The following is a 26,210-nucleotide window of genomic DNA, read 5'->3' as shown; positions in this document are numbered from 1 at the left end:
CATGTTTCAAATGCTGTAATGTTCAGGTTTTACTGTAATATTCATTTTTTTAACATGTAATCCTTTGTTCAAACAATTTTTAAATGAAATCTAGTATTAAAAAATTACATAAATCTAGACAGGATTACCTCTTCCTACACTCATTTGCAGACACTCCTATAGCTCTGGTAGGAGTGGTTGGATCTGATAACATGAACAAATGAGCACAGAAAGTTTCATGGAGACAGATTAAGAAATGATTATCATTTCAGTAATCTTTCTTCTCTATTACACAGTTCAAAGCCTATCACCCTCCATCTTTTAAAATTTCAAAACTCCTTCAAAGCCTTCTATGTGTTCCCAATCTGCTCAAGATTAAAACCAAATTCTGTAACACGAATCCTCAATTACGTGTGGTTTCTGAATTTTACACTGTCTCTTATTTCAGGGATTTTGTACATAATGACCCACTACCTGAAATGTGGAGCCTTGGTGGCACAGTGATCAAGAGCTGGGCTGCTTACCAAAAGGTCTGCAGTTCGAATCTACCAGTCGCTCTTTGGAAACCCTGTGGGGCAGTTCTACTCTGCCCTATAGGGTCGCTAAAAAAAAAACAAAAATTTTTTTTTTTTTTTTTTTTTTTAATGACTCGACAGCAACAGGTTTACCCGTTGTACCTAATTTCTGTTTTACCTAATTCTTAGCATAAAGAAACTCACATTCCAGCAGAGGAAAATTAGTCAGACAATGGAAATAATTATATTAGAAGTCAGAATGTGGTAACAGATATGCAATCAAAGCATTGCTAGGGAAAATCCAAAAATCCAAAAGAAAAGACTGTAATTTGGTTGAAGACAACCTCAGTAGCAAGAGAGATGCATTTTAAGGATGGATAGATTTTTTATCGGTAAAGGTATTGAGATGGAGGAGACAGCAGAAGAATGAGGAGAGATGGCAGGTAGAAACCATGGAACGTGTTGCTAGATAATTATTTCCTAGTTTGGCTAGGCTATAAGGCACCTAAAGAAGAGTTATAGAATATAAAGTGGGGAAGATAAAGTTGACCCTGACTGCTATGCTGTGTTGTTTGCGTATAACCGGTAAGAGCCTTGGGTAAAGATTGACATAATCAAAGATACAAGTAAATACTATAAACCTGGCAGCAGTGAATAGGATGCATTAGATTAGAGATCAGTTAGATGGTGTTGCACGAGCCCAGGCAAGGAGGTCTAAGAGCATGCAATAGACTGGTGACTGAGTGAAGTTGAGAGAATGGAGGTTATTAGCTGGAACATGGGAAAAAAAGATGAGTAAATTTAGTTGCTGCAAGGGTGAACACAAAATTCTCTGGTTCTAGAGTGACCAATTAGAGAAGGTGAGTGTGAAAACTTAACCAAAAGTTGAAAAGCTATTATGAGCATTTAACTTTCACTGCCCTCTATAATAAGTTGCAGGAGCCCTGGTGTTGCAGTGGTTGAAAGCTTGGCTGCAGACCGAAAGGTCATCAGTTAGAATCCACCAGCCACTCCCTGGAATCCCTGTGGGGCAGTTCTACTCTGTCCTATAGGGTCGCTGTGAGTCAGAATCAACTCGCCGGCAAAGGGTTTGGTGTATATATATATGTGTGTGTGTGTGTGTGTGTACGGATATATATATATATATATGGAGGTAATTTTCTCAGTCATATGGCAAGAAGAAAATTTGGGGACAACCTATAGATCATATAAATGTGTGCAATTCAGTAAACCATTTGCTTTTCTTTCAGAGTAAGTCAAGCAATGTGGATGAGAAACTAAACAGAGAACACTTTGTAGTAATGGTTATAATGGCTACATTCTCTGAATTCTTCACATGTCCCTTTCCCTGCCCCAGCATCTAGTAGGATGACATACTTGCAGTAGGTACTCAGTAAACACTTGTATTTGGTTGCTTTGCCAAGAGAAGAGGAGGCTATCTTTGTCTGGTAATGATCTGGATTTAGAACAAACTGATACGTAATGAAACTAGAAATAGTAAAGAGGAATCATTTAATGACCCTATCCTCTGCCCCTAAAAAAAAAAAAAATTCTGTTCAGCATCTTAACTTCTCGTCTCTTATTTAAGGGCACAAAACAACCCTACCTCTGTCACAGTTCTCTTCATCACTGCCATCCACACAGTCCTGAATTCCATCACACAGCCATCTGATTGGAATACAGTGGGCTTTATTTCTGCATCGAAACTGATCTTCTTTACATTCCGTCACACAGTCCAACTGTTCAGATACAAATGGGCACTGCAGTTTTCATTCATGGTAATGATATAGTCACAGGCAAAATAAATATTCAGCTGACACTACTGAAAATTTACTGCCCTGTGGGCTTTCTTTTATTTTCACTTAATGAATATAACCTCTACAGGGGACAGTGGAGTTTAATATATGGACAGCATGAAGATGCAGGTATATGCTGAAATGATTGTGTTCAGTGTACCTGTCTGGATATTTTAGATGGTGCTAAGAATCAAGATTCTGTCTCTTTACTCTATTTTCATTGCATAAGCTTTCCCAAACCTAATTCATATAATTCAAAGATTTTTAATGAATGATAGACCTTACCTCATCTGAACCATCAGCACAATCATATTCTTCATTACATCTCAGAGACGCTGAAATACACCCTCCACTGGCACATATATATTCACTTGATGAGCAAGTAGGTGAAGCTGAATACAATTATAAATTTGAGATTTAGATACAGTAAAAATAACGACTAGTTCGAGGGATAAAAAAAATATATAAAAGCATATAAAACCAAAAAAAAAAAAAAAAACCCATTGCCATCGAGTCAATTCTGACTCATAGGACAGCTCAGAACTGCCCCATAGAGTTTCCAAAGAGTGCCTCGTGGATTCAAACTGCTGACCTTTTGGTTAGCAGCTGTAGCGCTTAACCGCTATACCACCAGGGTTTCCACATAAGCATATAAAAATATGAATTCATAGATAGCAGTGAGAATGACTTATATTATTCAGCCCTGGTTCAACATGCGGTATTAAACATTCATTAAAATGTGCCTTACAATGTTATTGCTTTGTATTAAATATACATCAATGTTACAATAGCCTGTGAAATTAGGATTCAACTCACAAGATTAAAGAAAAAATAAAACTCCAAACCTCTATCTACTAGATTTTGAAACGTTAATTTTTTTCACAGTTTTTAAGTTCAATTATTTTAAAAGGCATAAGCCTCAAGTTATTTTAAAAAATGCTGTAGGATTTAGTGATTCTTGGAAATGTTAGATCACATATGCATTGTATAAAGCTACAACTGAAATCTTGTTATGGTCTCATGAACCCAGGCATATCTCCTTGACTATGTTGACATAAATGTAGTATTTGCATACATTTTAAGAAATGTTTTGCTTTAGGATTCTAAACATATATATATATAATTATCAGAGGCTGTATAATTTGAGGAGACCTAGGGTCACTATGAGTCAGAATCAACTCAATGGCAGTGGGTTTGGGTTTGGTTTTTTGGAGGCAGAGTGGTTAAGAGCTTGGCCGGGCACCCTAAGGAGCAGTTCTACTCTGTCCTATATGGTCGCTATGAGTCAGAATCGACTCAAAGGCAATGGGTTTGGGTTTTTGTTGTTATTTTGTTCGTATACTGTGAGGTATATTATTTTATGACACAGACATTAAAAATAACAAAAGGATAAATAAGCTATGACCTAAATTATTGTTTTATTAGGTGCATCGAGTCAGTTCCGAGTCACAGCAACCCTAGGTACAACAGAATGAAACACTGCTCAGTCCCGTGCCGTCCTCATAATTTTTGTTATGCTTGAGCCCATTGTTGCTGCCACTGTGTCAATCCATCTCATTGAGGGTCTTCTTCTCTTTTGCTGACCCTCTACCTTACCAAGCATGATGTCCTTCTCCAGGGACTGTCCCTTCTAATAACATATCCAAAGCACATGAGAGGAAGTCTCGCCATCCTTGCTTCTAAGGAGCATTCTGGGTGTACTTCTTCCAAAATAGATTTGTTTATTCTTTTGGCAGTCCATGGTATATTCAATATTCTTTGCCAATACCATTACCCAAGTTAAGTAATTGACATAGGAATAATGACAGATGCCTTTGTGTACGGATTTGGATTTTCTAGGCCGACATTTAAACCTCTGAGCTTCTGACCTTTATATCAGGCTGTAAGGCGGCAAAGATATTCTGAATTGCTTAGCAGAGAAATGCCAAAAAGTTTTTTTTCCTTGCATCTTAATTCTTTTTAATTGGTAGTGTTGCCTACAGATATGTATTAGTGAGGAGCCTGAGAGCACGTCTGGATTCAGTAAGAAAGAAATATGTGATCAATTAGCAATGCACCATGGGCATGGTAGTGAGCCATGGTAACTTGCATGCATTATATGTACATTTCTGACTTCATCCCTCACACTAATGCTTTTATGGTTATGTGTAGATTATACTATGATTTTCCCCCAATATTTTTCTATGTGATAGTTTTCTTACTACTTATGAGTAAAAAAATTAAGTTTTTTAATGAGCATATTTATAGAACCATATGTAAAGGAATAGACTCAGATCATAGCGACCCTATAGGACAGAGTAGGACTGTCCCATAGCGTTTCCTAGGCTGTAATCTTTACTGGAGCAGGTCATCAGGTCTTTTCTTCTGCTGAACAACTGTCAGATTTGAACAGTTGTGGCCAGCAGCTGAGAGCTTTAACCATTGCACCACTAAGAGTCAGTATCAACTCAATGACACACAACAACCACAACATTAAAAAGGAATACAAACACATAAATTGGATGTCTTTTCCTGTATCCTGATCTTTCTTCCTAATTTTATTTTGATTCTGGCCCAGGACATAAATAGAAGCAATGGACTTATGCTTGCTCTTGTTTGGTACCTTTTTGAAGCTACTATATTTCTTCTTCATATACTTAATTTCTATAACTGAATACCTGACTTTATAGTACCTATAGTCGGAACATATTTCATTTTGCTGTCTTGGGAAAATAATTCCAAATGGTGTGAAAAGATATAGAAACCAGAAAAAATCAAAGTTTGGGGAATTATTTGCGGGTATTATCTCCTAAAAACAGTAAATACATGTGTGCACTTGCCACTGCTTTCTGCATACATTGTTTGGATTCTGTCAAATTAAAATAGCAGCTAAGTTAAACATAACCTCAATCATTTTACCTGGATCACAGTTTTTCTCATCATCACCATATTTACAGTCTTCATGGCCATCACATTTCCATTTTGCTGATATACACTGACCATTGGAACACTGGAACTGATCTCTGGAACAACTTGCTTCACAATTTCTCTGTCAAAAAAACAGCACAGAAGTAAAATTAAAATTTTAGAAAAATACCTACAAACTCAAAAACAACTAGAAATCTCTGTGTGGAAACCTTATGTGTAGAAACAGAGACATGTAGAAACCACATCTGCTACATACAAGTAGCTCAGATGGTCATATTTTAAGATAACACAGCCTGTGTAGCACAATGGTCCACTTCCGTCATCTCCTTCGGTCATAATATAAAGAAGAATTAGGAAAAAAAACACATAAATCCCATGGCTATGTCATGCTAATTATATTGTTCTGAGTGGATCCTGCTTCAAAAGACAATTGTGGGCTAATGACATTTTAATGACTATAGCTGAGAATGAAGATATAGGGAAATAAATGTTTAAGAAATTCCTTCTAAGCGAGTGCTTAAGGTATGGCAGGGGAGATGGAACTTGAAACAAAGAAAAATCCAAAGGTGAATCTGATTTGCATTGGCAAAGCTTCCCCTTGAGCCCTTTCTCCCCTTTTTCCCTATCTCTTTTCCCCCTTACCTGTTCTTTCATTGTTTAGTTGCTGCTCATAATCTCTTTTCCCTCTTCTGGTGTTTTTTTCCTAAAGAGCTGTGAAATGGACTGTCACACTTGTCATTTTTGCTAGCCCACAGATAGAATTTATTTGGAAGCCAAAAAAGATAGCAGGTTTACCTTTGAGATAAATGAAAGGAATCCACTAGATATTCCCCTTCTCTGAGTCTGAAAACTGCTTGAAATGGGGTGTTCCACTGAAATGTCTTGCTGGAATGGTATTTTTCTCTTGTTAAGCAAGTCCTATACTTGCCAAAATGTACTTGCCTTTTCCTTCCACAGAAGGTACAACACTCACACAGCTTGAAGAACTCCAAGCGGGTGAGGTGTGTTGAGCTATTGCTCCCTGCTTCTTCACAGCTCCTTCCCCATGTAAGGATGGAAGGCATCTTTTCTAAGTTCTTGTAATTTTCTGTTTTCTGTTGACTCTTTTAAAATAAAACATTATCAACAGAGTTTTCGTATTGTACTACCTGAAATACAATTGATATTCTTCTGCCCTCCTTCCCTTCCATCTTTTCCCAAGTATTGAGGGTTTGCCATTTTTTTTTTCTTGGTTGGCATGAATACAAAAAAAAAAAAAAAAAACGCCTAAGATTTTCCCCTTGCATTTGATAGACTCATAGACTAGTAGGAAATCCCAACAACTTAACCAACAAATGCAATAAAATATTTTAACTGCCAAAATAAATGGTTATGGTTTTAAAGTGGGAATTTAGAGAAGGCTTCAACAAGAAATGGAATTACCTAAGAAAGGGTTTTTCATGTGTAAGGATAATTAGAAATTTGGTATATCTGAGGGGTAAGCTAAATAATGGTGAATAGTGAGAAAGAGGTAAGAGAAAGAGCCTATGCACTGATCATGAGACATGGGATTTCATATATTTTGTTCACCACTATAAGCCTCATGATCAAAAAAGTGACTGATGTATAATAAGTGTTCAATAGTAACAGATGATTAGTAAAAGTATGAATAAATGAACTAGCAAATGTAGAAAATGAGGAACATAAATTAAAACCCCATGTAATTAAGCTCCATTAGAATAGGATCTACACCTGTCTGTTCATTAAATGCCTAAAACAATGGCATGACAATAGTTGCTATTCAATGAATATTTGTAGAATTAATGAAGGCTATTTTTTTATCTCAGCAACAAAGTTCATTTAAGTAAGCTCAGTAACCAATGATGCTGACACATCCTACAGTGCTTTGACAAGAATACAGGTGTTATTTTAGGTACCTGTCTTATCATGAGAAGATTTCTTATTGCAGTAAGTTGCAGTATAGTTGGTTTGCATGTGTGTATTTAATTATTATTTCAACAATTATCAATATTTACTACTCTTGTTTCATCTACCACCCCAGTTATTCATACTATGGGATATTTTAAAGTAATAATAACATTATCTGAAAATTAACAATATCACAAAGTCAACAATATTCTTTAGAATAAGTTTATTTTGAATCCATATCCAAAATGCGCTCATTTTCTTAACTGTATGAAATACAAGTTTGGTAAAATAAGGATCCAAAGTATGCCTACACATTGAATTTGGTTGATACGTCTACTAATTTTCCTTTAATCTATAACTCTTTCCCATTCTTTGAGTTTCAGGTTTTTTTTTTTTTAAGTGATTTATTGCATGAATAAATGAGGTTATTCAATAGAATGTTCACATTCTGAATTTGCCTGATTGCATCTTAAGAATAGTGGTACAGTAACTTCCAAAGAGACTAATAAGCTTTCTATATTTTTTAGTATTGCTATGGACTCATGAATTTTTATATATTTTTTGTGTTTCCATCCACTGAGGTCTCTTTTCCTTCTGGTGCTCAAATTGTTTCTTCCTTGGTCAGTGGGAGCCTCTTCAAGTTTGCTGCTATGTTTTTCAGACGTGACTCTAAGAACCTGTATTGACAGGGCATTTGTGACTCATCCATTTCCTCTTTCTGACCTAGAATCAGACATTTCTCCAAAAAGTCTTTTTTTTTTTTTTTTTTTCTTATAGGGAAATGGTAGTAAGAAGTCTCACTGTGAATGTCAAGGCTAGTCATTACTATTAGCTTGCAATTACTTTTAGAACTATTCAGTGGCAGAGCTAGGAAATGTATACTTTCAGAAAGAGAAAGATTAATCAAGACCTCATACTGATACTTTTGAATTTAATATTACAGATTATTTTACTTCGTTTTTATATGTGTCTATCCTTTCTTTTACTCTGAAAAAATTGATTGCTAATGACACTAAGATAATTCACTTGAAATATGCTTCCCTAAACATATGAGTTTCAAATTAGTAATCCATGAACAACACAAGGAATGCAGTTTAACATTCCTTTAAGTTTTCTTTTGTTCTTAATATTTTATACTTGATGCAAAGACAAAGTATTGCATTTTAAAGTCACTTTAAATCATTTTTGTCTGTATATGCCTTCAACTTGATATGTAATTAAATTGATTCAATTTTTTGTTGTTGTTTCTTGAATTGACTTAATCTTTGGCTAGATATTAGCAAGCAAATTAAACTCTCAGCTCATATTCATACAGAAACATATCCTCACAATTCTCTCAGGTATTTTTGCTCCTAATATGAGAGTAATATCTGTGTATTTTTGCTTTCTAGCTGTTTGACTCAGTTCTCTGTTTTTTTTTTTTTTTTTTTTTTTTCGGTCTGGTTTGATTTTTGTAAATACAATCTCAGTTAATATAGGCTTTAGGAAGAAAATGAGAAACCACCTATCTTTGGTGTTAGTCACTTCATTACATATAAAAAAAAAAAAGACTGTACTAAATAGCTGCAAATGTAGACAAAGTCTATTTTTAAGAAATATCAAATGGAGTTAATTTGATTCCCTAAGGAAATTATCATGAAAATATCTGGATCAAACAAAAAAATGAAAATATCTGGATACATGGAGATATATTGAACATTAAAAAGCTATGTCTAGCAACTTATATCATGAGAAAAATAGTTTTAATGAGGATATATACTTTGACATGAATAAGACTTTGCAAAAGAAGTAATTGACTTTGCATATGTGCCTTGCACACCTAATGAATAACATATAATATAAAATCATAAGCCTTAGACAACATATCCACATGTCTTGATGTTTCACAGATTGCACAGCCTGGTGGAACATATAAAGGATATATATGGCATGGGTAGGTTTACATAAAAAAATGTGTTTTCCTGCCTTAGAAACATTTCATATAATTTTTGAGTAAATAGATACTGAGTAAGTTCATGGCTGGTCAATGTAGCAATCATTTAACTGCCCTGAAGATTTCTTGAAATTGTGTTTTAATTTTTGGTGTGTGTTATTTTTTACCTTCTTCTTTTCAGAGAACTTTGTGTTTTTGAAGTTTAGGTTTTGCTGGCCTTCAGGTGAGAAGTTACAAGCATTTATTCTCAAAATCTAGGCTTCAGAATGTGACTAAAATGACTTGTCCAAGGGTGAGATGATGGAGAACTGTCAAAGCCTGATAGGTATGCCTAAGGACTGGAAGAAAGCTGACTTATGTGTGTTCTACATATACTAGAGACATGCAGCATCTCCGGCAGGAAAAGCAGCTGAGGATAGCTGTATCCCAGAACATAGAACACTCAAGAGTAGCAGAGAGGATCTTCTCAGGCCCAGGCTATGGTCAGTGGGTGTGTGTATCTGTGGGTCAAAAAGCACTGGAGAGCTCTAGGATACCATTGTCTCACAAGGAGCCATGGTGGTCACTAAGGACCAGAGACCTCCTTTTCCTCCTTTACCTCCCATTAAACTTGATTTCATAAGCCCTGCATTCCTGATATTATTCACAAAACAAGACATGAAAAGTGACTATGATTAGACTTCTCTCTGATATTGGAAGCAGGTGCTAGTGGTCATTTTAGATTTGATTGAAAAATATATATATATATAATTATGTGTATTTTATTATTTTTAAGGCATCATGGAATAATTCATATCTGAAACATATATATATATATAGATGAATGAACAACAGGTTGTATAAAGTAGTATAATTGTCAGCACAAACTAATTTTACAGAATTATTCAGAGAAATGCTAAACTTTTTCACTTAAATTGTGTATACATGGGTCTTATTATAAATGGATTGCAATTTATCATCTAAGCAAAGCTCAACCTGTGGTTTCATGAAAATTGATGACCCGTATCAAAGTCTATAATAATATATCTATTGAAGAAAGAGACTGAAGAGAATAAACTGTTTAAAATGCATAAAAATATTAGCCCTGACTATAAATACTGCAGCAAATTTATGATCAAATTCACAGATGGCAAGGGCAGCAGCTATAGGGAATAGGGCTTTCATACATCCTATTCCCAGCCCAGCCATTCACCACTTGAGGTAAAACAGACTATAAAATTAACTGTCAATAGTAGCATAAGAGTGATTCCTTATGCTGGGTATATGAGGCACAGTGCATGGATATAATACTTATCTCAGTGTGTCAGGAGCAAAGTGCATTTCAGAGCTGTCCTAGTCACGCTCATAGGACTGAATAATAACAATAATTGCAAGTGTGGTTCTAAAGAACTGCTTTCTTTTTAGTTCAGTTTTGCAAAGGTGCCTACCTCGTCGGAGCCATCTGCACAGTCAAAATCTCCATCACACCAAAACCTTGAAGAAACACAGTCCCCATTGGCACAGAGAAAATCTTTCAGTGTACAGGTCTGTGGCTCTAGGGATGGAAAACAGCACAAGGTTATTCTAGTCTATGAAACCACATTCTAAAATTTATATGACATACCATATGAGGTAGCATTAAAGGGAAAATAAAAAATAAAAAAGAGATTAGCCAAGCAGAACCAATAAATTGTCTAGGAAAAATGTCTCATGAACCACCTATAGTACATAACATAATGATTTTTCAAATTTTATTTTTATAGTCATGAATAGAAAGTGGCATTGCAGAAACAAATTGAAAAAAGACAAAAGATAAATAGTTTGCCGTTTAATAAAAATACAGCAACAAAGTAAAATAAAAAAATATACAGACTACTGCAGTATAACAGTATCTTTTCCAGTTTTAAAGTTGTAAGTCATTTTATGTATTTACTTTAAGTAGACATGTTGTGATTTTCTTACTTCACCAAATATACCAATGGGGCTAGTTATTAACTGGGGAGTGAATTGACTTTTTATTATCCATTCTAATAATATTCTAGTTCATTTATTTTATCCCTGGAAAATCCATAATTCATGAAACAAGAAGGGCACATAAGAGATTATTGGGGATGACTGGATCAGTATGAAGTTGAGGTGGCAGAAGGAGGCTATTTTCTTTGAAAACTCTCTGCTTATGCAATTGTTTGCTTAAGTCGTGTATCATTTGACTGTCATCTTAGCTGATTTGTCAGTTATTGATTTGACTATGCTTCACTATCCCCTCCCACATAGGACTTAAGCCAAATAGTATGACTTACTACTTAGCTTAAGTCTTATCTGGACAGTGACATAGAATTCCAGAAATCTGTTCCAACAAGTAATCAATATGATGGCCGAGGATCATCTCTTGTTTAGTTTCTCCCTTCTAAATCGAATTAATAGCTTGCATTATGAAAGGCCCTTCTTTTTTTTTGCCTTTGATAGCTGTTTTTTAGCTTTTCCATACGTATGATAGTATTCTTACCCATGTGAAGAAGGAAATTAGTAAGAGATATAAAAGTTAAGAAACATTCAAATGAAGTCTAATATTCTACATAAATTTTGTGAATAATTCAGTCAGGGACTGGGACTTTTCTCTACACAATCACTTGGTTTCTAGCCATAGGGAAATATCTTGAATATTTCCTATCATAGGGGCTCCAAAATTTCTATATAAAGATTCCCTTGGAGAATGTTGAAAGAATCATGGAAAGTGTAAATTGACCAGAGAGTATTCTGTTGTGCTCTGGGCCTTACTTTCTTATAAAATGTGATATTCAGGCTATGAATAAGAAAGATATCATTCAATAAAATTTGGAAAAGCCACCAAATGGGTGATTCTTCTCATATCTCTATATTCCTCTATTTAGTTAACATGGCAATAGATCAGTTTTCTTTTTATTTTGTTTGTTTTTAGAGTGTATTCACATATATTACACTTTATTCTTCGAACTACCCTTATTGATATTAATATTACTAACTATAATGATAACAATATTAATAACTACCAGCTACTGATTTATTATTTGGTTTTAAGTACTATTTGAAGTTAACGTTAAGTACTTGAAAAGAACTCATCAGTTACACCTCATAACAACCCAATAAAGTAGGTGCTATTATTGGACCACTTTTTCCAACAACACAAGTGACAACTATAAATGTGGTCTTCGCCAGATGGTTTATACAGGAATCAAGTTGACTGCATCTGTGGCAAAAGGCAATGAAGAAGCTTAATATTATCAGCCAAGACAAAGCCAGGGGCCAACTGCTGAATAGACCATTAGTTGCTCATACACAAGTTGGAGCCGAAGAAAATTAAACCAAGTCCAAGAGAACCAAAGCATGAACCTGAATATATCTCACCTGAATTTAGAGATCATCTAAAGAATAGATTTGATGCACTGAACATTAACGACCAGATGAGGTATGGAATTACATCTAAGACACCACATGCAAAGGAAGTTAAAGGCTAAAATATTAAAAATATCAGAAAGAAAAGACAAAAATGGATGCCAGAAGAGACTGAAACTTGCTCCTGAGCACAGAGTAGCTAAAGTAAACAGAAAATTTCAAAGGCTTGAGAAGACAAAGTAAAGCATTATGATAAAACATGCAAGGACTTGAAGTGAGAAAATTAAAAAGGAAGAACATCATAGGTGTTTCTCAAGCTGAAAGAACTGAAGAGAAAATCCAAGCCACAAGCTGAAGTCCTGAAGGAGTTTATGGGCAAAAACTTGAATGGCACAGAAAGCATCAAAAGAAGACAAAAGGGAAACACTGTTATAGTAACAAAAAGAAATGGTCAACCATTTCAGGAGGTGGCATATGACCAAAAATGAGGGTACTGAAGGAAGAAGTTCAAGCTGCACTGAAAGCATTGGCAAAAAACAAGGCTCCAGGAATTGACAGAATACCACTTGAGATGTTTCAACAAACAGATGCAGCGCTGGAGGTGCTCACTTGTCCATGTCAAGAAATTTGGAAGACAGCTACCTGGCCAACCAAATGACAAAGATCCATATTCATGCCCATTCCAAAGAAAAGTGATCAAACACAATGCAGGCATTTTCAAACAATATCATCAATATTACATGCTAGCAAAATTTTGGTGAAAAAATTCTAAGGTGGCTGCAGGCAAATTTTGACAGAGAACTGCCAAAATTTCAAGCAGGATTCAGAAGAGGACCTGGAACAAGGATTATCATTGCTGATGTCAGATAGGAATTGGCTAAAAGCAGAGAATACCAGAAAGATATTACCTATGCTTTATTGACCATGAGAAGGCATTCAACTGTGTGGATCATAACACATCATAGATAATATTGCAAATAATGAGAATTTCAAAACACTAAATTGTGCTCATACAGAACCTGTGCAAGGATCAAGAATCTGTCATTCAAGACAAGTCAATACTGTGTGATTTAAAATTTAAAAACGTATCTGGCAGGGTTGTATTCTTTCACCTTACTTATTCATTCTGTATGCTGAATAAATAACCTGAGAAGTTGAGCTACATGAAGAAGAAGGTGACATCAGGGTTGAAGGAAGACTCATTAACAACCAGTAATATGCATATGACACAGTTGCTTCAAGTGTAGAAGATAAAGATCAAACATAAAGAAAACAAAAATCTTCACAACTAGATCAATAAACAACATCATGATAAATGGCAAGGGAATTGAAGTCGTCAAGGGTTTCATTTTTCTTGGATTAACAATCAATGCCCATGGAAGCAGCAGTCAAGAAATCAAATGACATATTGCATTGGAAAAAATCTGCAACAAAGACCTGTGTAAAGTGTTAAAAAGCAAAGATGCCCCTTTAAGGACAAAGGTGCAGCTGACTCAAGCCATGGTATTTCAAGTGCCTCATATGCATGTAAATACTGGACAATGAAAAAGGAAGACCTAAGGAGAACTGACACATTCGAATTGTGATGTTGGCAAAAAATAATGAATGAGGTACAGCCAGAAATCCTTAGAAATGGGGATGGCAAGATTCCGTTTTGCTTACTTTGGACATATCATCAAAAGGGATTAATCACTAAAGAAAGACATCGTTCTTGGTAAACTGGAAAGTCAAAGAAAAAGAGGAAGACTTTCAACAAGATGCAGTGATGCAATGGCTGCAACAATGGGCTCAAACACAGGAATATTGTGGGATAGCACAGGACCAGGCAAAATTTCATTCTGTTATGCACAGGGTTTCTGAGTTGGAGCTGACTGGGCAGCACTTAAATTGAGACACAGAGAGGATAAGGATCACCCAGCCAGTGTAAGAGCTGGTGTTGAACTTGAACCTAGACAATTTGATCTCAGGACTTGTACTTTTACAACTAGTGTATATCATCACCTCCCTACTATTGAGATAGTAAAAACTGCTCACATGTTACAGAGATTAACAATAAAGGCTTGAGAAGTCAAGTTATTTGTCCAAGCACATGTCTAGGAATGTCTATTTTACTAAATGATAATAATATAAACCTTTTTCTCTGATTGTCACTCCACAGTGAAGACATTTCATCTTCCTTCTGTTTATAGGCCCATGTACTTTTATTCTCAGGGAAAAGAAATTGTCATGAAATACGCTCAATTTATTTAACAATGGTAAATACCAACCAAAAATATTTTCATTAAAAAAGTAATGAGAGAGGAAATTTAAAATATATTTTACTTCAATGTTCAAAAACAACACTAGACATTTAATTTTGTAGGATTGTGGGGGAGGAGGTCATCTGAACAGGATTAATTATTGCCTTAATGTTCTAATTTATATTTATCTTAATTAAAAGCAATTGTCAATCATGTGCTAAATAGCAATAGTTTCAAAAACTTTCAAACATTTAACAAAGTGGGGAGTTGGAAGTTGGTGCTGTTGGATTATAAATATTACATATTCAATAAGCAACCACCAAACCTACTGCTGTAGAGTCAATCCTCCGACTCATAGGGACCTTGTAAGACAAAGTAGAGCTGCCGCATTGGGTTTCTAAGGCTGAAATCTTTTTTGGAAATAGATCGCCCATTTCTCCCATGCAGGAGATGCTAGTTTTGAGCCACTGACCTTTTGTTTAGCAGCTGAGCACTTTAGCCACTGCACCACCAGGGCTCCCAATAGTTTCACAGAACACTAACTTGTTCTATGAAGACTTTGTTTTAATATTGTGTTATGGATTGAATTGTATCTCCAAAAAAGGTATGTCGAAGTCCTAATTCCCTGAACTTGTGAATGTGATGTTGTTTGAAAACAGTTTTGTTTTTAATTTGTTACTAGTTAAGATAATGTGGTCATACCAGAATAGAGCGGATCCTAATCCCTTTCTGAATGGTTTATTATAAAAGGGGAGAGCAGACACGGAAGTAGAGTCACACACTTGTGAAAGGCAGACACCACCACGTGAGAACAGAAGTAGATGCATCTATAAACAGCAAAGGAATGGTAAGGATTGCCAACAGCCATGAGAAACTAGAAGAAAAGCTCTCAAAAAGAGTCAGCATGGCCAATAACCTGATTTGAAGTTTTAGCCTCCAAAACTGTGAGACAATAAATTCCGGGTCTTGAAGGTCATCCACTTTTTGATATTTTGTTATGACAGCTTTAGGAAACTAAGACAGATTGTTAATTTTTAGAATATAGAAGTACAGGGTCTAAATGATTTGGGGGGATTCTGAGTGATTCAGCATGTCTCTACCATGTTTTTAAAAAGGGCAGCACATTTATTTCTGAATAATAGTCATGAATTATTCATGTATTCACAAAAGTCATCAAGGAATGGTGCAGCCAGTCTGTTTCTAACTCCTCATTTATATATCTCAGATTCTTTTGCCATTGTATATCAAAGGGAAAATCTCTTTGCAGAAAATGCAATTTAATTATGAGAGAAGGTCCTAAGGGATTTTTTTTTTCTCTTCTTGTTCATCTTACCTTTAATATTTTCCTGATAAATTAAAAGGCGTATTTTTAGATCTTGGCATTATAGCATTTTTCTCTTAAAAAAAAGAACAACAACAAAATGACCGTAGCTGGAAGTTAACACATCTCGAAAGAAAATGTGATTATGAAACTTTTGCCAGGATTTCCAAAATTTTCTCCCACACTAACTTCCTCCTACGTTACCTATCACCCTAGACCTAGAGTAGATAAGGAACCTCAAGCATTAACAATTAGCCAGCTTTCCCAGGCATACCAGGGTGAAAACCAAGAAGCTTTTGCAGGGACATGCTTTCCATGTTTTGGAAGGCTGACATTGATGTCGTAACCCCTATAGGATTGTGAGGATGGTGAAGGACCGGCGGTGTTTCGTTCTGTTGTACATGAGGTCACTACAAGTTGGAACCTGCTTGACGGTACCTAACAACAACAACAACTCCTGTATCTATGAACATGATCTTCTTTGGGGAAATAAGGTTTTTCTTTGCAGATATTATCAGTTCAGTTAATGATACCAGAGTATGGTGGATCCTAGTCCCTTCTGAGTGGTATCTTAAAAAGATGAGAGTAGATACCGTGGCAGAATCACACGAGAGAAGACAGACAGCAAGTGAAAATGCACCTAAAAGCCAGTGACTGCCAAGGAACACCCCGGACTACCAGAAGCTAGAAGAAACAAGGAAGGATCTTTCTCTAGGGCAGAGAGAAGGAGCATGCTCCTATTCATACCCTGAATTCAAACTCCTAGCCAGGACTGAGATAATAAATTTCTGCTCTTTAAAGCTACCCATTTTGTGGTATTTTGTCATGGCACCCTAGGACACTAAGACAGAAGTCGTCTTGCACAAAACTGAGGAAACTGAAGTTCAGAAAACAAAAGTGACTTTTCAAAGCCACAGCCTTAGTGGCGAAGTGGAAAGACTTTTAAACTTCAGTTTCTCCACTGAGCAAATTATCATAAACCCTGGATAAATTCAAATGTTGTGTGAATATAAGTGTAAGCATCTAAAAAGAATTTTTAGAATACAATTAGTATAACTGACATTCTACACAAATAATTTTCTGATATAAATTCAGTGTGAAAGTACTAGAAATTCAAATAAGGCAAAGCAGCTTGTCTTTCTATACAAACTTTTATCTATTTGATCAAATGACTTGATATTTTTAAATCTTCTTTAAAATAAATTTAAATCTTTTTTAGTAATTTCAGTTACTTCCTAATAATGGAAAGACATAAAAAAAAAAAAGCAATTTATTTTTCATATCAGTTACTTAGAAGGCATACATGTCACATATTATTTTTTTCTGGTAAAGATAGTTGAAATTTCTCAAACATTTCAAAACTTTCGTTCAGATTATAAAAATAACGCCAATAACAATAAGCACTTCTTGTTTTTAAGTGCAGAAATCATGGCTGAAACAGTATGTCCCTACTGACTGTTAACAAGGGAAATGACCAGCAGATGATGATAAAATAAAAACCGACTAGTTACCCCATGTAAGTACATGTATATAAAATAGAGAGCATATTAAATGTAAAACATAGCTGGCAGTTAATTGCTCCACAACTATTTGAATTTTTCCCATATCTATGCCTGGAGTATTTCCAACATATTTTAAAAAGTAAATTCATTAAGCTAGATTCATAAGCAAGAAGTCCAAATGTGATTTTTTTTAAAAAATATACTGCTGTTGCTTTCTGACTTGTAAGGTTTATTTACCATCACCTGTACATTTTGTTGTTGAATAACAGCTAACGATACCTGCCAAATGTGAACCAAAATGCCTACCGTTGACTAATGATATTTAGAAATATGGCACCAGTATACCACTGCCCAAAGATATATATCATTGGAATAGTTTCAAAAGATAATAAGAAATTGTAAATATCTTGATAGCATTTTAATACAAAAACAATATTTTTTTTTTCCCCAAGGCTGGCTTCTTTATGGCTCATTTCCTGGTTCTCCCCATAGATATATTGTACTCTTTTCTCATTCTTCATTGACTCAATTTTTGCCTATGCAGAACTGCTGGCATTTTCAAGCTTTAAATCTTCTCGTTTCTTCTGCCCTATGCAAGATAATATTTTTAAACATTACTCAATTATCTGCATTCTGAGCCTTCTTCCTACACACTCCCACATGCTTAACATGTCAACATACGCTCATCCGTGTCCTGCATATGCTTCATTGCTGGTTAGTGTCAGCTTTCCTCTGCAACTTCATCAATATTACTTGTCTTAGACAATGAGCTCAGAGTGAATATGAACTCAAAAAGAACCACATAGAATTGAGCATTTTATACTGCAAGGCTTAATATTGCAGCCACTTCTGCTTTATCTTAAGAGCTCTGTGGTTACAATAATCTATCACTACGTTTTCACAGTGAGGAGTGAGAGGCAAGGTTCTTTCTCCTTGCTTTTCTGCATCAAAGCCTCACTTTTAGGAGCACAATGATACTCAGCCACTTAGGAAATCCCAGCAGAGTCAGAAGCAGGATCGTTCAACACTTGGTGCTTCTCCTTCTTTACTTACCATAGCAGTAGCCTAACTTCTCATACAATTTGAATTACTACTTGAAAAAGTGCTCTCTAAGATGGAAATCTCCATTCTGACCTCTCACACTCCCTGTCATTCTCAATCTTTCAGTGACAGGGAATTTCACTCATGAACCATACCGATAATTAACACTAAATGTCTCAAAAAATAAGGTAGTTACCTGTATATTTAAGCTCAGATATATAAATGAACATAAAATATATCCATAATTGCTTCTTTTCTATATTTACTCTTCTATATAAAAAAAAAAAAAATTTTTATACCTACTACCTCCATTCCATCAGATATTCCTTTAATCATTACACAGAATCTGAGAATCTACTATGTAACGTTTTTGTTGTTGTTGAGGAGTAATACTCTAATAACTCTTTATAATTTTCTATGCCTTTCCTAAGATGATGTGGGAGATATCTTTGAGAAAAGGATGTACAAAGGCTCTTATATTCAGAGCATTCCATGGTCACAACAATCCAGAGATTTCATATTTAATGTACCTGATACTCAGACATGAGTCAGGTTAAATTTGGAAAGTCATTCGAAACATTAGCTGACATTTTGTAAGCCAAATATTCAAGTGGTTTGTTAAGGCTTTGACTCTACAATTGCATGTTTTAATACAGCACAGATATCCCTAGAAGTCCCTGGGTGGAGCAGAACCAAAAGGTTCAAAGTTTAAGTCCACCCAAAGGCGCCTTGGGAGAGAGGCCTCATGAGCTACTCCCAAAAAAGCAGTCATTGAAAACTCGATGGAACACAGTTCTAATCTGACATACATGGAGTCACCAATGAGTCAAAGTGGACTCAAGGGCAACTGGGGCTAGGAGATATCCCTATGCACATTTAGTTTTCTACCTCCTGGGAAATGAATGTTCCCAGTTTAGTGAAATGTCTGTAAGAGTAGACATTGCTGTTATTAATTTGCATCAAATACTTTTTGGAAGTAGCAGAATATAAATATTTAATAAATGGAATTAATTATTATCTTATTTTAAACATGATTATATTGCTTTGCAAGGATAATGGTGGCCCAATGGTTAAGGGCTTAGGTGCTAACCAAGAGGTCAGAGGTTCAAACTCATCAGCCACTCTGTGGAAGAAAAGGTCTGGTGATCTGCTCCCATAAAGATTACAGCCTAGGAAACCTTATGGGGCAGTTCTCCTCTGTCCTATAGGGTCACTGTCTTGGCCATCTAGTGCTGCTATAACAGGAATACCACAAGTGGATGGCTTTAATAAAGATAAATTACTTTCTCACAGCCTAGTAGGCTGCAAGTCCAGATTCAGGGCACCAGCTCCAAGAGAATGCTTTCTCTCTGTTGGCTCTGGAGCAAGGCCCTTGTCATAAATCTTCCCCTGGTTGAGGAGCTTCTCAGGTGTAGGGACCCCAGGTCCCAAGGATGCACTTTGCTCCTGGTGCTGCTTTCTTGGTGGTATGAGGTCCCCCATGTCTCTCTACTCTCTTCTCTTTTATATCTCAAAAAAAGACTGGGTTAGGACATTATCTAATCTTGTAGAGCTCATCAATATAACTGCAGCTAATCCATCTCATTAACATCATACTGATAGGATTTACAATACATAGGGAAATTACCTCAGATGACAAAATGGTAGAAATCACACAATACTGGGAATCATGGCCTAGGCAAATTGATACATGTATTTTTTGGGGGACACAATTCAATTCATGTCAATCAATATCATTTGGAATCTACTTGACAGCACACGACCAGATTGCTTTCCCTGTTCAAACAGAAAGTTTTTCATTTATTTGTTTAAATGCTGCTAATAAATATATTCAGAACTTAGTGATAGAATATAGAGACATTGTCACAATTTTACATACTGCCGTATATTTTAGAAAATAAAATTTGGGGGTAATTATTTTTTTTTTAATATGTTACATAAGAATTCAGGAGGGAGATGATAACAGCATTATTCTATTTTCAGAGGAAAGCACCCTGAATACATATGGTGCTCACCGCTCCAGAAGAATAAAAGATATTTCACTGAAAGACACTCAGGGGTGAATTTGCAGCATAAAAGGATTTGAGACAGAAATGAACTGAATATCATTCATAAAGAATGATATGTTTTGTACTGTCTCTACATCATTCAGCGTATTGTAGGAACTTGAATCAAGGGCTTCCTTCATGGCATACTCATCAGGTGCATGAAACGTCATGATGCTCTCATACCATTCCTGATAACTATAATAAAATAACTCCCAGTATGAGCATTTCAATAATGCTACCATGTGAGATTCAGGTCAATTTAGTCTGAATATCTTTGTCCAAATGTGCATATCTGTACAAAATTTTGAACGGCAAGAGAGATAGGTTGAAATTTATACCTCCACCAAACTGAAAATATACCATGCTGCTTATTGAATGAGCTGTCAACAGTTACTTACTACAATTTTCTTCATCTGAATTATCACTGCAGTCATTTTGACTATCGCATCGCCAATGATCTGGGATACAGTTGTTGTTTTTGCACTGGAACTCATGAGGTCCACAAGTCTTTTTATCTGTAATGGAAAGAACCAGAGTTTGCACTATTGGCTTCCATAAATACATTCCTTACGAGAGCCTGACTGCCATGCCTAATTCCTTGGCATATGACATTTCCTTAGATTCTGTTACTGACTGAATAGAATTCTAGGAAAAAAAATGAAAGCAAGTGCTGAAGAAAACTCAGCTTTCTGTCTTATTTTATCTCTCATCAGTCACGTTTTAATTGCCAGCTAATTACAAAGCAATTGATTGGACCACCAAAGCAAAGTCAACACAAATTGTCAAATGAAAGATCCAGATTTTCCTTCCATTTAGGACACACCCTCTCTAATCCACCCCTCCATTTCCGCTATGAAGCATCAAAAAGAAGTAGTTAGTAATCCAACTGTGAGGTTGCCACCCTGTGTTCTTCCCTAATAAGCTCTTATTTTTAATATACCTATGGTCGGTTATATTTTTTAAATCCTGGATATTGTCTGCTCAGAGACTCATGGATTACCATAGTGCTTCACGTGTATACAGAGCTTGAAAATGAATAAAGTGCATTCTCATTCGATATTCTAAATACTCCCATGGAGCATCCAGGAAAGGTACTAACTAGCTCCTCTCTTTACAGTTGATAAAGCAGAGACTCATAGAAGTTTTTAGTAACTTGCTGATATTTTCACTGCCATTAAAAGACAGTAAATATATATATGCATATATACATCTTTTACACCTGATTTTGTGCTTTTTACAAGAAATCTAACTTATGAGCAGATGAGATAGAATCAGAACACATGCAATAAGAATTTCCTTAAAATTTAAATCCTCTATTTTCAAAAAAGTAGTATCTGTTGACAGACTAAAGCAGTGCTTCTCCGACTTTAATACGCATACATATAAATGACTTGGGAATTTTGTTAAAATGGAAAGGGGCCTGAGATTCTACCTTTCTAATAAGCTCTCTGGCAATAATGATGTCCTTGATCTCTGAACGATATTTTGAGAAAGGAAGGGTCTAATGCACCAAAATGGTATGAGTTAAATAACATAAAAATAATAAACTATAAACCTTAGTGTATAATTTAGGACACATTTCCCTTTCCTAAACTTAGATTAATTCCTTATTCTCAGCCATGTTAGAGATGAACAGGGGAGTGCTTAAAGTCTCAGACTAATAAAACAAATTAACTAAAAAAAGAAGATAAGCTATTGGATGGTAGTTGTTATGTTGTGCTTCAAATGTATCTTACAGAATTGAAATTCAAATAAGATTGTGAAAGTAAAAGTGATTTTGGTGTAATTATATAAATTAAATAATGAACATATATTGAGGATCTAGCCCAGCTCTTGGCTAAGAATTTCATAGACATGATCACACACAATCCTCATAACATCCCTAAGTATTGTGCCAAGCATTTAAACAATGGAGGACGGTAAGTCTCAAAGAGTTTAAGTAATTTCTGCAATCTGACAGAGGTATTAAGTGACAAAGCGAAGATTCAAATCCAGATTCAACTCCTGAAGCATTTTGCTACAGAGTTTCTCATTATGGGCATCGAATATGATTTTGAAAATACTAAGCCAAAAACCAAAGCCACTGTCCTTTGGTTGATTCCAACTCATAGTGACTCGGTGAGACAGAGTAGAACTGCCCCATAGGGTTTCCAAGGTTATAAATCTTTATAGAAGCTGACTGCCACAACTTTTTCCCACAGAACTGCTTGAAAGGTTCACAGTGCCAACTTTTTGGTTAGCAACCAAGCACTTTAACCACTGGGCCACCAGAGCTCCTTGAAACACTAAGGGAGAAAAAAAGTTTTGCATCAATTTCCCTTTCTTCCTTCTTTCCTACCTGCCTGGCTGCCTGCCTGTTAATGATTGCACAGGACCTAACCTGTCTCACTGTATGGGGTGTTGTGTTTTATATTTTGTAATATACACTTTTTGTTTGCTTTATAAAAATTGGCTTAAAATCTTCAGCAGTTCTAATGTAGAATTCTGCACACCTCAGATAATCAAAAAATATGTTAGGATGACTGAATAAATAATGAACACTAAAAATGCAGAGTTTGGTGCTGAACTATTTGGATGTTTTTTTTTCATTTTGGCAATTAACACAAACTCTGTGACTATTGCTATATGTATAAACACTGGTCTTATTTACTTCTTGCCATGTGCTGCTTGAATTATATTAAAATAACATTTTAAAATTTTAGAATACAAAATGTAAGAAAGATCATGCTGGGTCACAACAATAGACCATGTGACTTAGTATTATAACACTGGCACCAATGATGTCTCACTCATCACGGCAAAATTGGTACTATCAATTTAATAGGTGTAACGACTTTATCATTTTAAAGCTCTTTTTTTTTTCTAAATCCTTTTTATAATTTTCTTCCATGTTTAAACATTTGCATCTTTCTTCTAAATTTGAAAGAGATCTGTAGCTATTTTTTAACAAGACCAAGTTAGAGTTCATTGCTAAGATTACCATTTGGGGCATGCAGAAACAACACAGAAAGGTTAATTGCCTTATGTAAGGTTATTCAGATTTTATGTTTCTCAGTTGTTTAGATCATTGACATTACTTGTAAAAATTGCATATACAAACTATACAACCTTGTTCTGCATTTAAAATCTCCCTGGAGGGTGTATATATAATGTATATGTAATACATATATACATGTATATATATATGGAATTTTTTTTTTTTTTTTTTTTATGGAAACCCCGGTGGAGTGATTAAGAGCTATGGCTCCTAACCAAAAGATTGGCAGTTCAAATCTACCAGGCACTCCTTGGAAACTCTATGGGGCAGTTCTACTCTGTCCTGTAGGGTCGCTGAGTCAGAATCACCTTGATAGTAACTAGTTATGTACATAAACCAGGAGAAACTGTATGAGCAAGATCTAAAACAGCCAATCTCGACTACACATTAAAATCACCTAGGTAAGTTTTAATAATCTCTTTGCCTAGACCATATCCCACATCAACAAAATTAGACTCTCTGAGAGTGGGTCCCAGGCATAGGTATTTATTAACATTAGTATCCCCCATGGGTCTGTCAGTTTGTTGTACTGTGGGGGCTTGTGTGTTGCTGTGATGCTGGAAGCTATGCCACCAGTATTCAGATACCAGTAGGGTCACCCATGAAGGACAAGTTTCAGCTGAGCTCCCAGACTAACACAGACTAGGAAGAAGGATCCGACAGTCTACTTCTGAAAAGAAAAGAATTAGCCAGTGAAAACCTTATGAATAGCAGCAGAACATTGTCTGATATAGTGCTGGAAGATGAGTCCCCCAGGTTGGAAGGCACTCAGAAAATGACTGAGGAAGAACTGCTTCCTCAAGGTAGAGTCAACCTTAGCGACGTGGATGGAGTCATTTTCAGGACCTTCATTTCCTGATGTGGCACAACTCAAAATGAGAAGAAACAGCTGCAAACATCCATTAATAGTCAGAACCTGGAGTGTACGAAGTATGAATCTAGAAAAATTGGAAATTGTCAAAAATGAAATGGAACACATGAACATCAATATCCTAGGCATTAGTGAGCTGAAATGGAATGGTACTGGCTATATTGAATTGGGCAATCATATGGTCTACTATGCTGGGAATGAAAACTTGAAGAGGAATGGCATTGCATTCATCATCAAAAAGAACACTTCAAGATCTATCCTGAAGTACAATGCTGTCAGTGATAGGATAATATCCATATGCCTACAAGGAAGACCAGTTAAAACGGCTATTATTCAAATCACTAAGGACAAAGATAAAGAAATTGAAGATCTTTATCAGCTTTTGCAACTTGCAATCAAGATGCATTGATAATTACTAGTGATTGGAATGAGAAAGTTGGAAACAAAGAAGGATCCATAGCTGGAAAATATGGCCTTGGTGATAGATACAATTCCAGAGATCAAATGATAGAATTTTGCAAGATGAACATCTTCTTCATTGCAAATACCTTTTTTCACCAACATAAACGGCAACTATACACATGGACCTCACCAGATGGAACACTCAGGAATCAAATCAACTACATCTGTGGAAAAAGTTGCTGGAAAAGCTCAATATCATCAGTCAGAACAATGCCAGGGGCTGACTGTGGACCAGACCATAAATTGCTCATAGGCAAGTTCAAGTTGAAACTGGAGAAAATCAGAGCAAGTCCATGAGAGCCAAAATACTACCTTGATAATATCCCACCTGAATTTAGAGATCATCTCAAGAATAGATTTGACACGCTGAACATTAACGACCAAAGACCAGACAAATTGTGGAATGACATCATATACGAAGAAAGCAAGAGGTCATTGAAAAGACAGGAAAGAAGGAAAAGACCAAGATGGATGTCAGAGGAGACTCTGAAACTTGTTGACAAACATCAAGCAGCTAAAGCAAAAGGAAGAAATGAAGTAAAAGAACTGAACAGAAGATTTCAGAGGATGGCTCGAGAAGAAAAACTAAAGTGTTACGATGACATGTGCAAAGAGCTGGAGATAGAAAACCAAAATGAAAGAACACGCTAGGCGTTTCTCAAGCTGAAAGAACTGAAGAAAAAATTCAAGCCTCAATTTGCAATAGTGAAGGATTCTGTGGGGGAAAATATTAAATGTCACAGGAAGCAAAAAAAGAAGATAGGAGGAATACACAGAGTCATTATACCAAAAAGAACTGGTCAATGTTCAAACATTTCAAGAGGTAGCATATGATCAGGAACCGGTGCTACTGAAGGAAGTAGTCCAAGTTTCACTGAAGGCACTGGCGAAAAACAAGTCTCCAGGAATTGACGAAGTATCAATTGAGATGTTTGAACAAACAGATGCGGTGCTGGAAGTGTTCACTCATTTATGCCAAGAAATTTGGAAGACAGCTACCTGGCCATCCAACTGGAAGAAATCCATATTTATGCCTATTCCCAAGAAACAATATCCAAATGAATGAAGAAATTATTGAACAATATCATTAATATCACATGCAAGCAAAATTTTGCTGAAGGTCATTAAAAAGTGCCTGTAGCAGTATATCGCCAGGGAACTGCCAGAAATTCAGGCAGGATTCAGAAGACATGGAACCAGGGATATCATTGCTGATGTCGGAAGGATCCTGGCTGAAAGCAGAGAATACCAGAAAGATGTTTACCTGTGTTTTATTGACTACGCAAAGGCATTCGACTG

General features: G+C 35.7%; 1 protein-coding gene across 1 annotated transcript in view; it reads right to left on the bottom strand.

Moving 5' to 3' along the window:
- Positions 1-26,210, bottom strand: part of LRP1B (LDL receptor related protein 1B) — a 1,749,164-nt gene that overhangs the window by 144,825 nt on the left and 1,578,129 nt on the right. The window contains exons 66-70 of the mRNA XM_064287257.1: positions 20,940-21,056; positions 10,466-10,572; positions 5,189-5,318; positions 2,576-2,682; positions 2,101-2,233 (exon numbers count right to left, since the gene is read on the bottom strand). Coding sequence (XP_064143327.1) covers positions 2,101-2,233; positions 2,576-2,682; positions 5,189-5,318; positions 10,466-10,572; positions 20,940-21,056 — 594 coding nt within the window. The remainder of the gene's footprint in view (positions 1-2,100; positions 2,234-2,575; positions 2,683-5,188; positions 5,319-10,465; positions 10,573-20,939; positions 21,057-26,210) is intronic.

Source organism: Loxodonta africana, chromosome 6, assembly GCF_030014295.1.
Source record: "Loxodonta africana isolate mLoxAfr1 chromosome 6, mLoxAfr1.hap2, whole genome shotgun sequence".
In the NCBI taxonomy this organism is placed as follows: domain Eukaryota; kingdom Metazoa; phylum Chordata; class Mammalia; order Proboscidea; family Elephantidae; genus Loxodonta; species Loxodonta africana.
The sequence above is the reverse complement of the archived record's forward strand: the minus strand, read 5'-3'. Positions and strand labels throughout refer to the sequence as shown.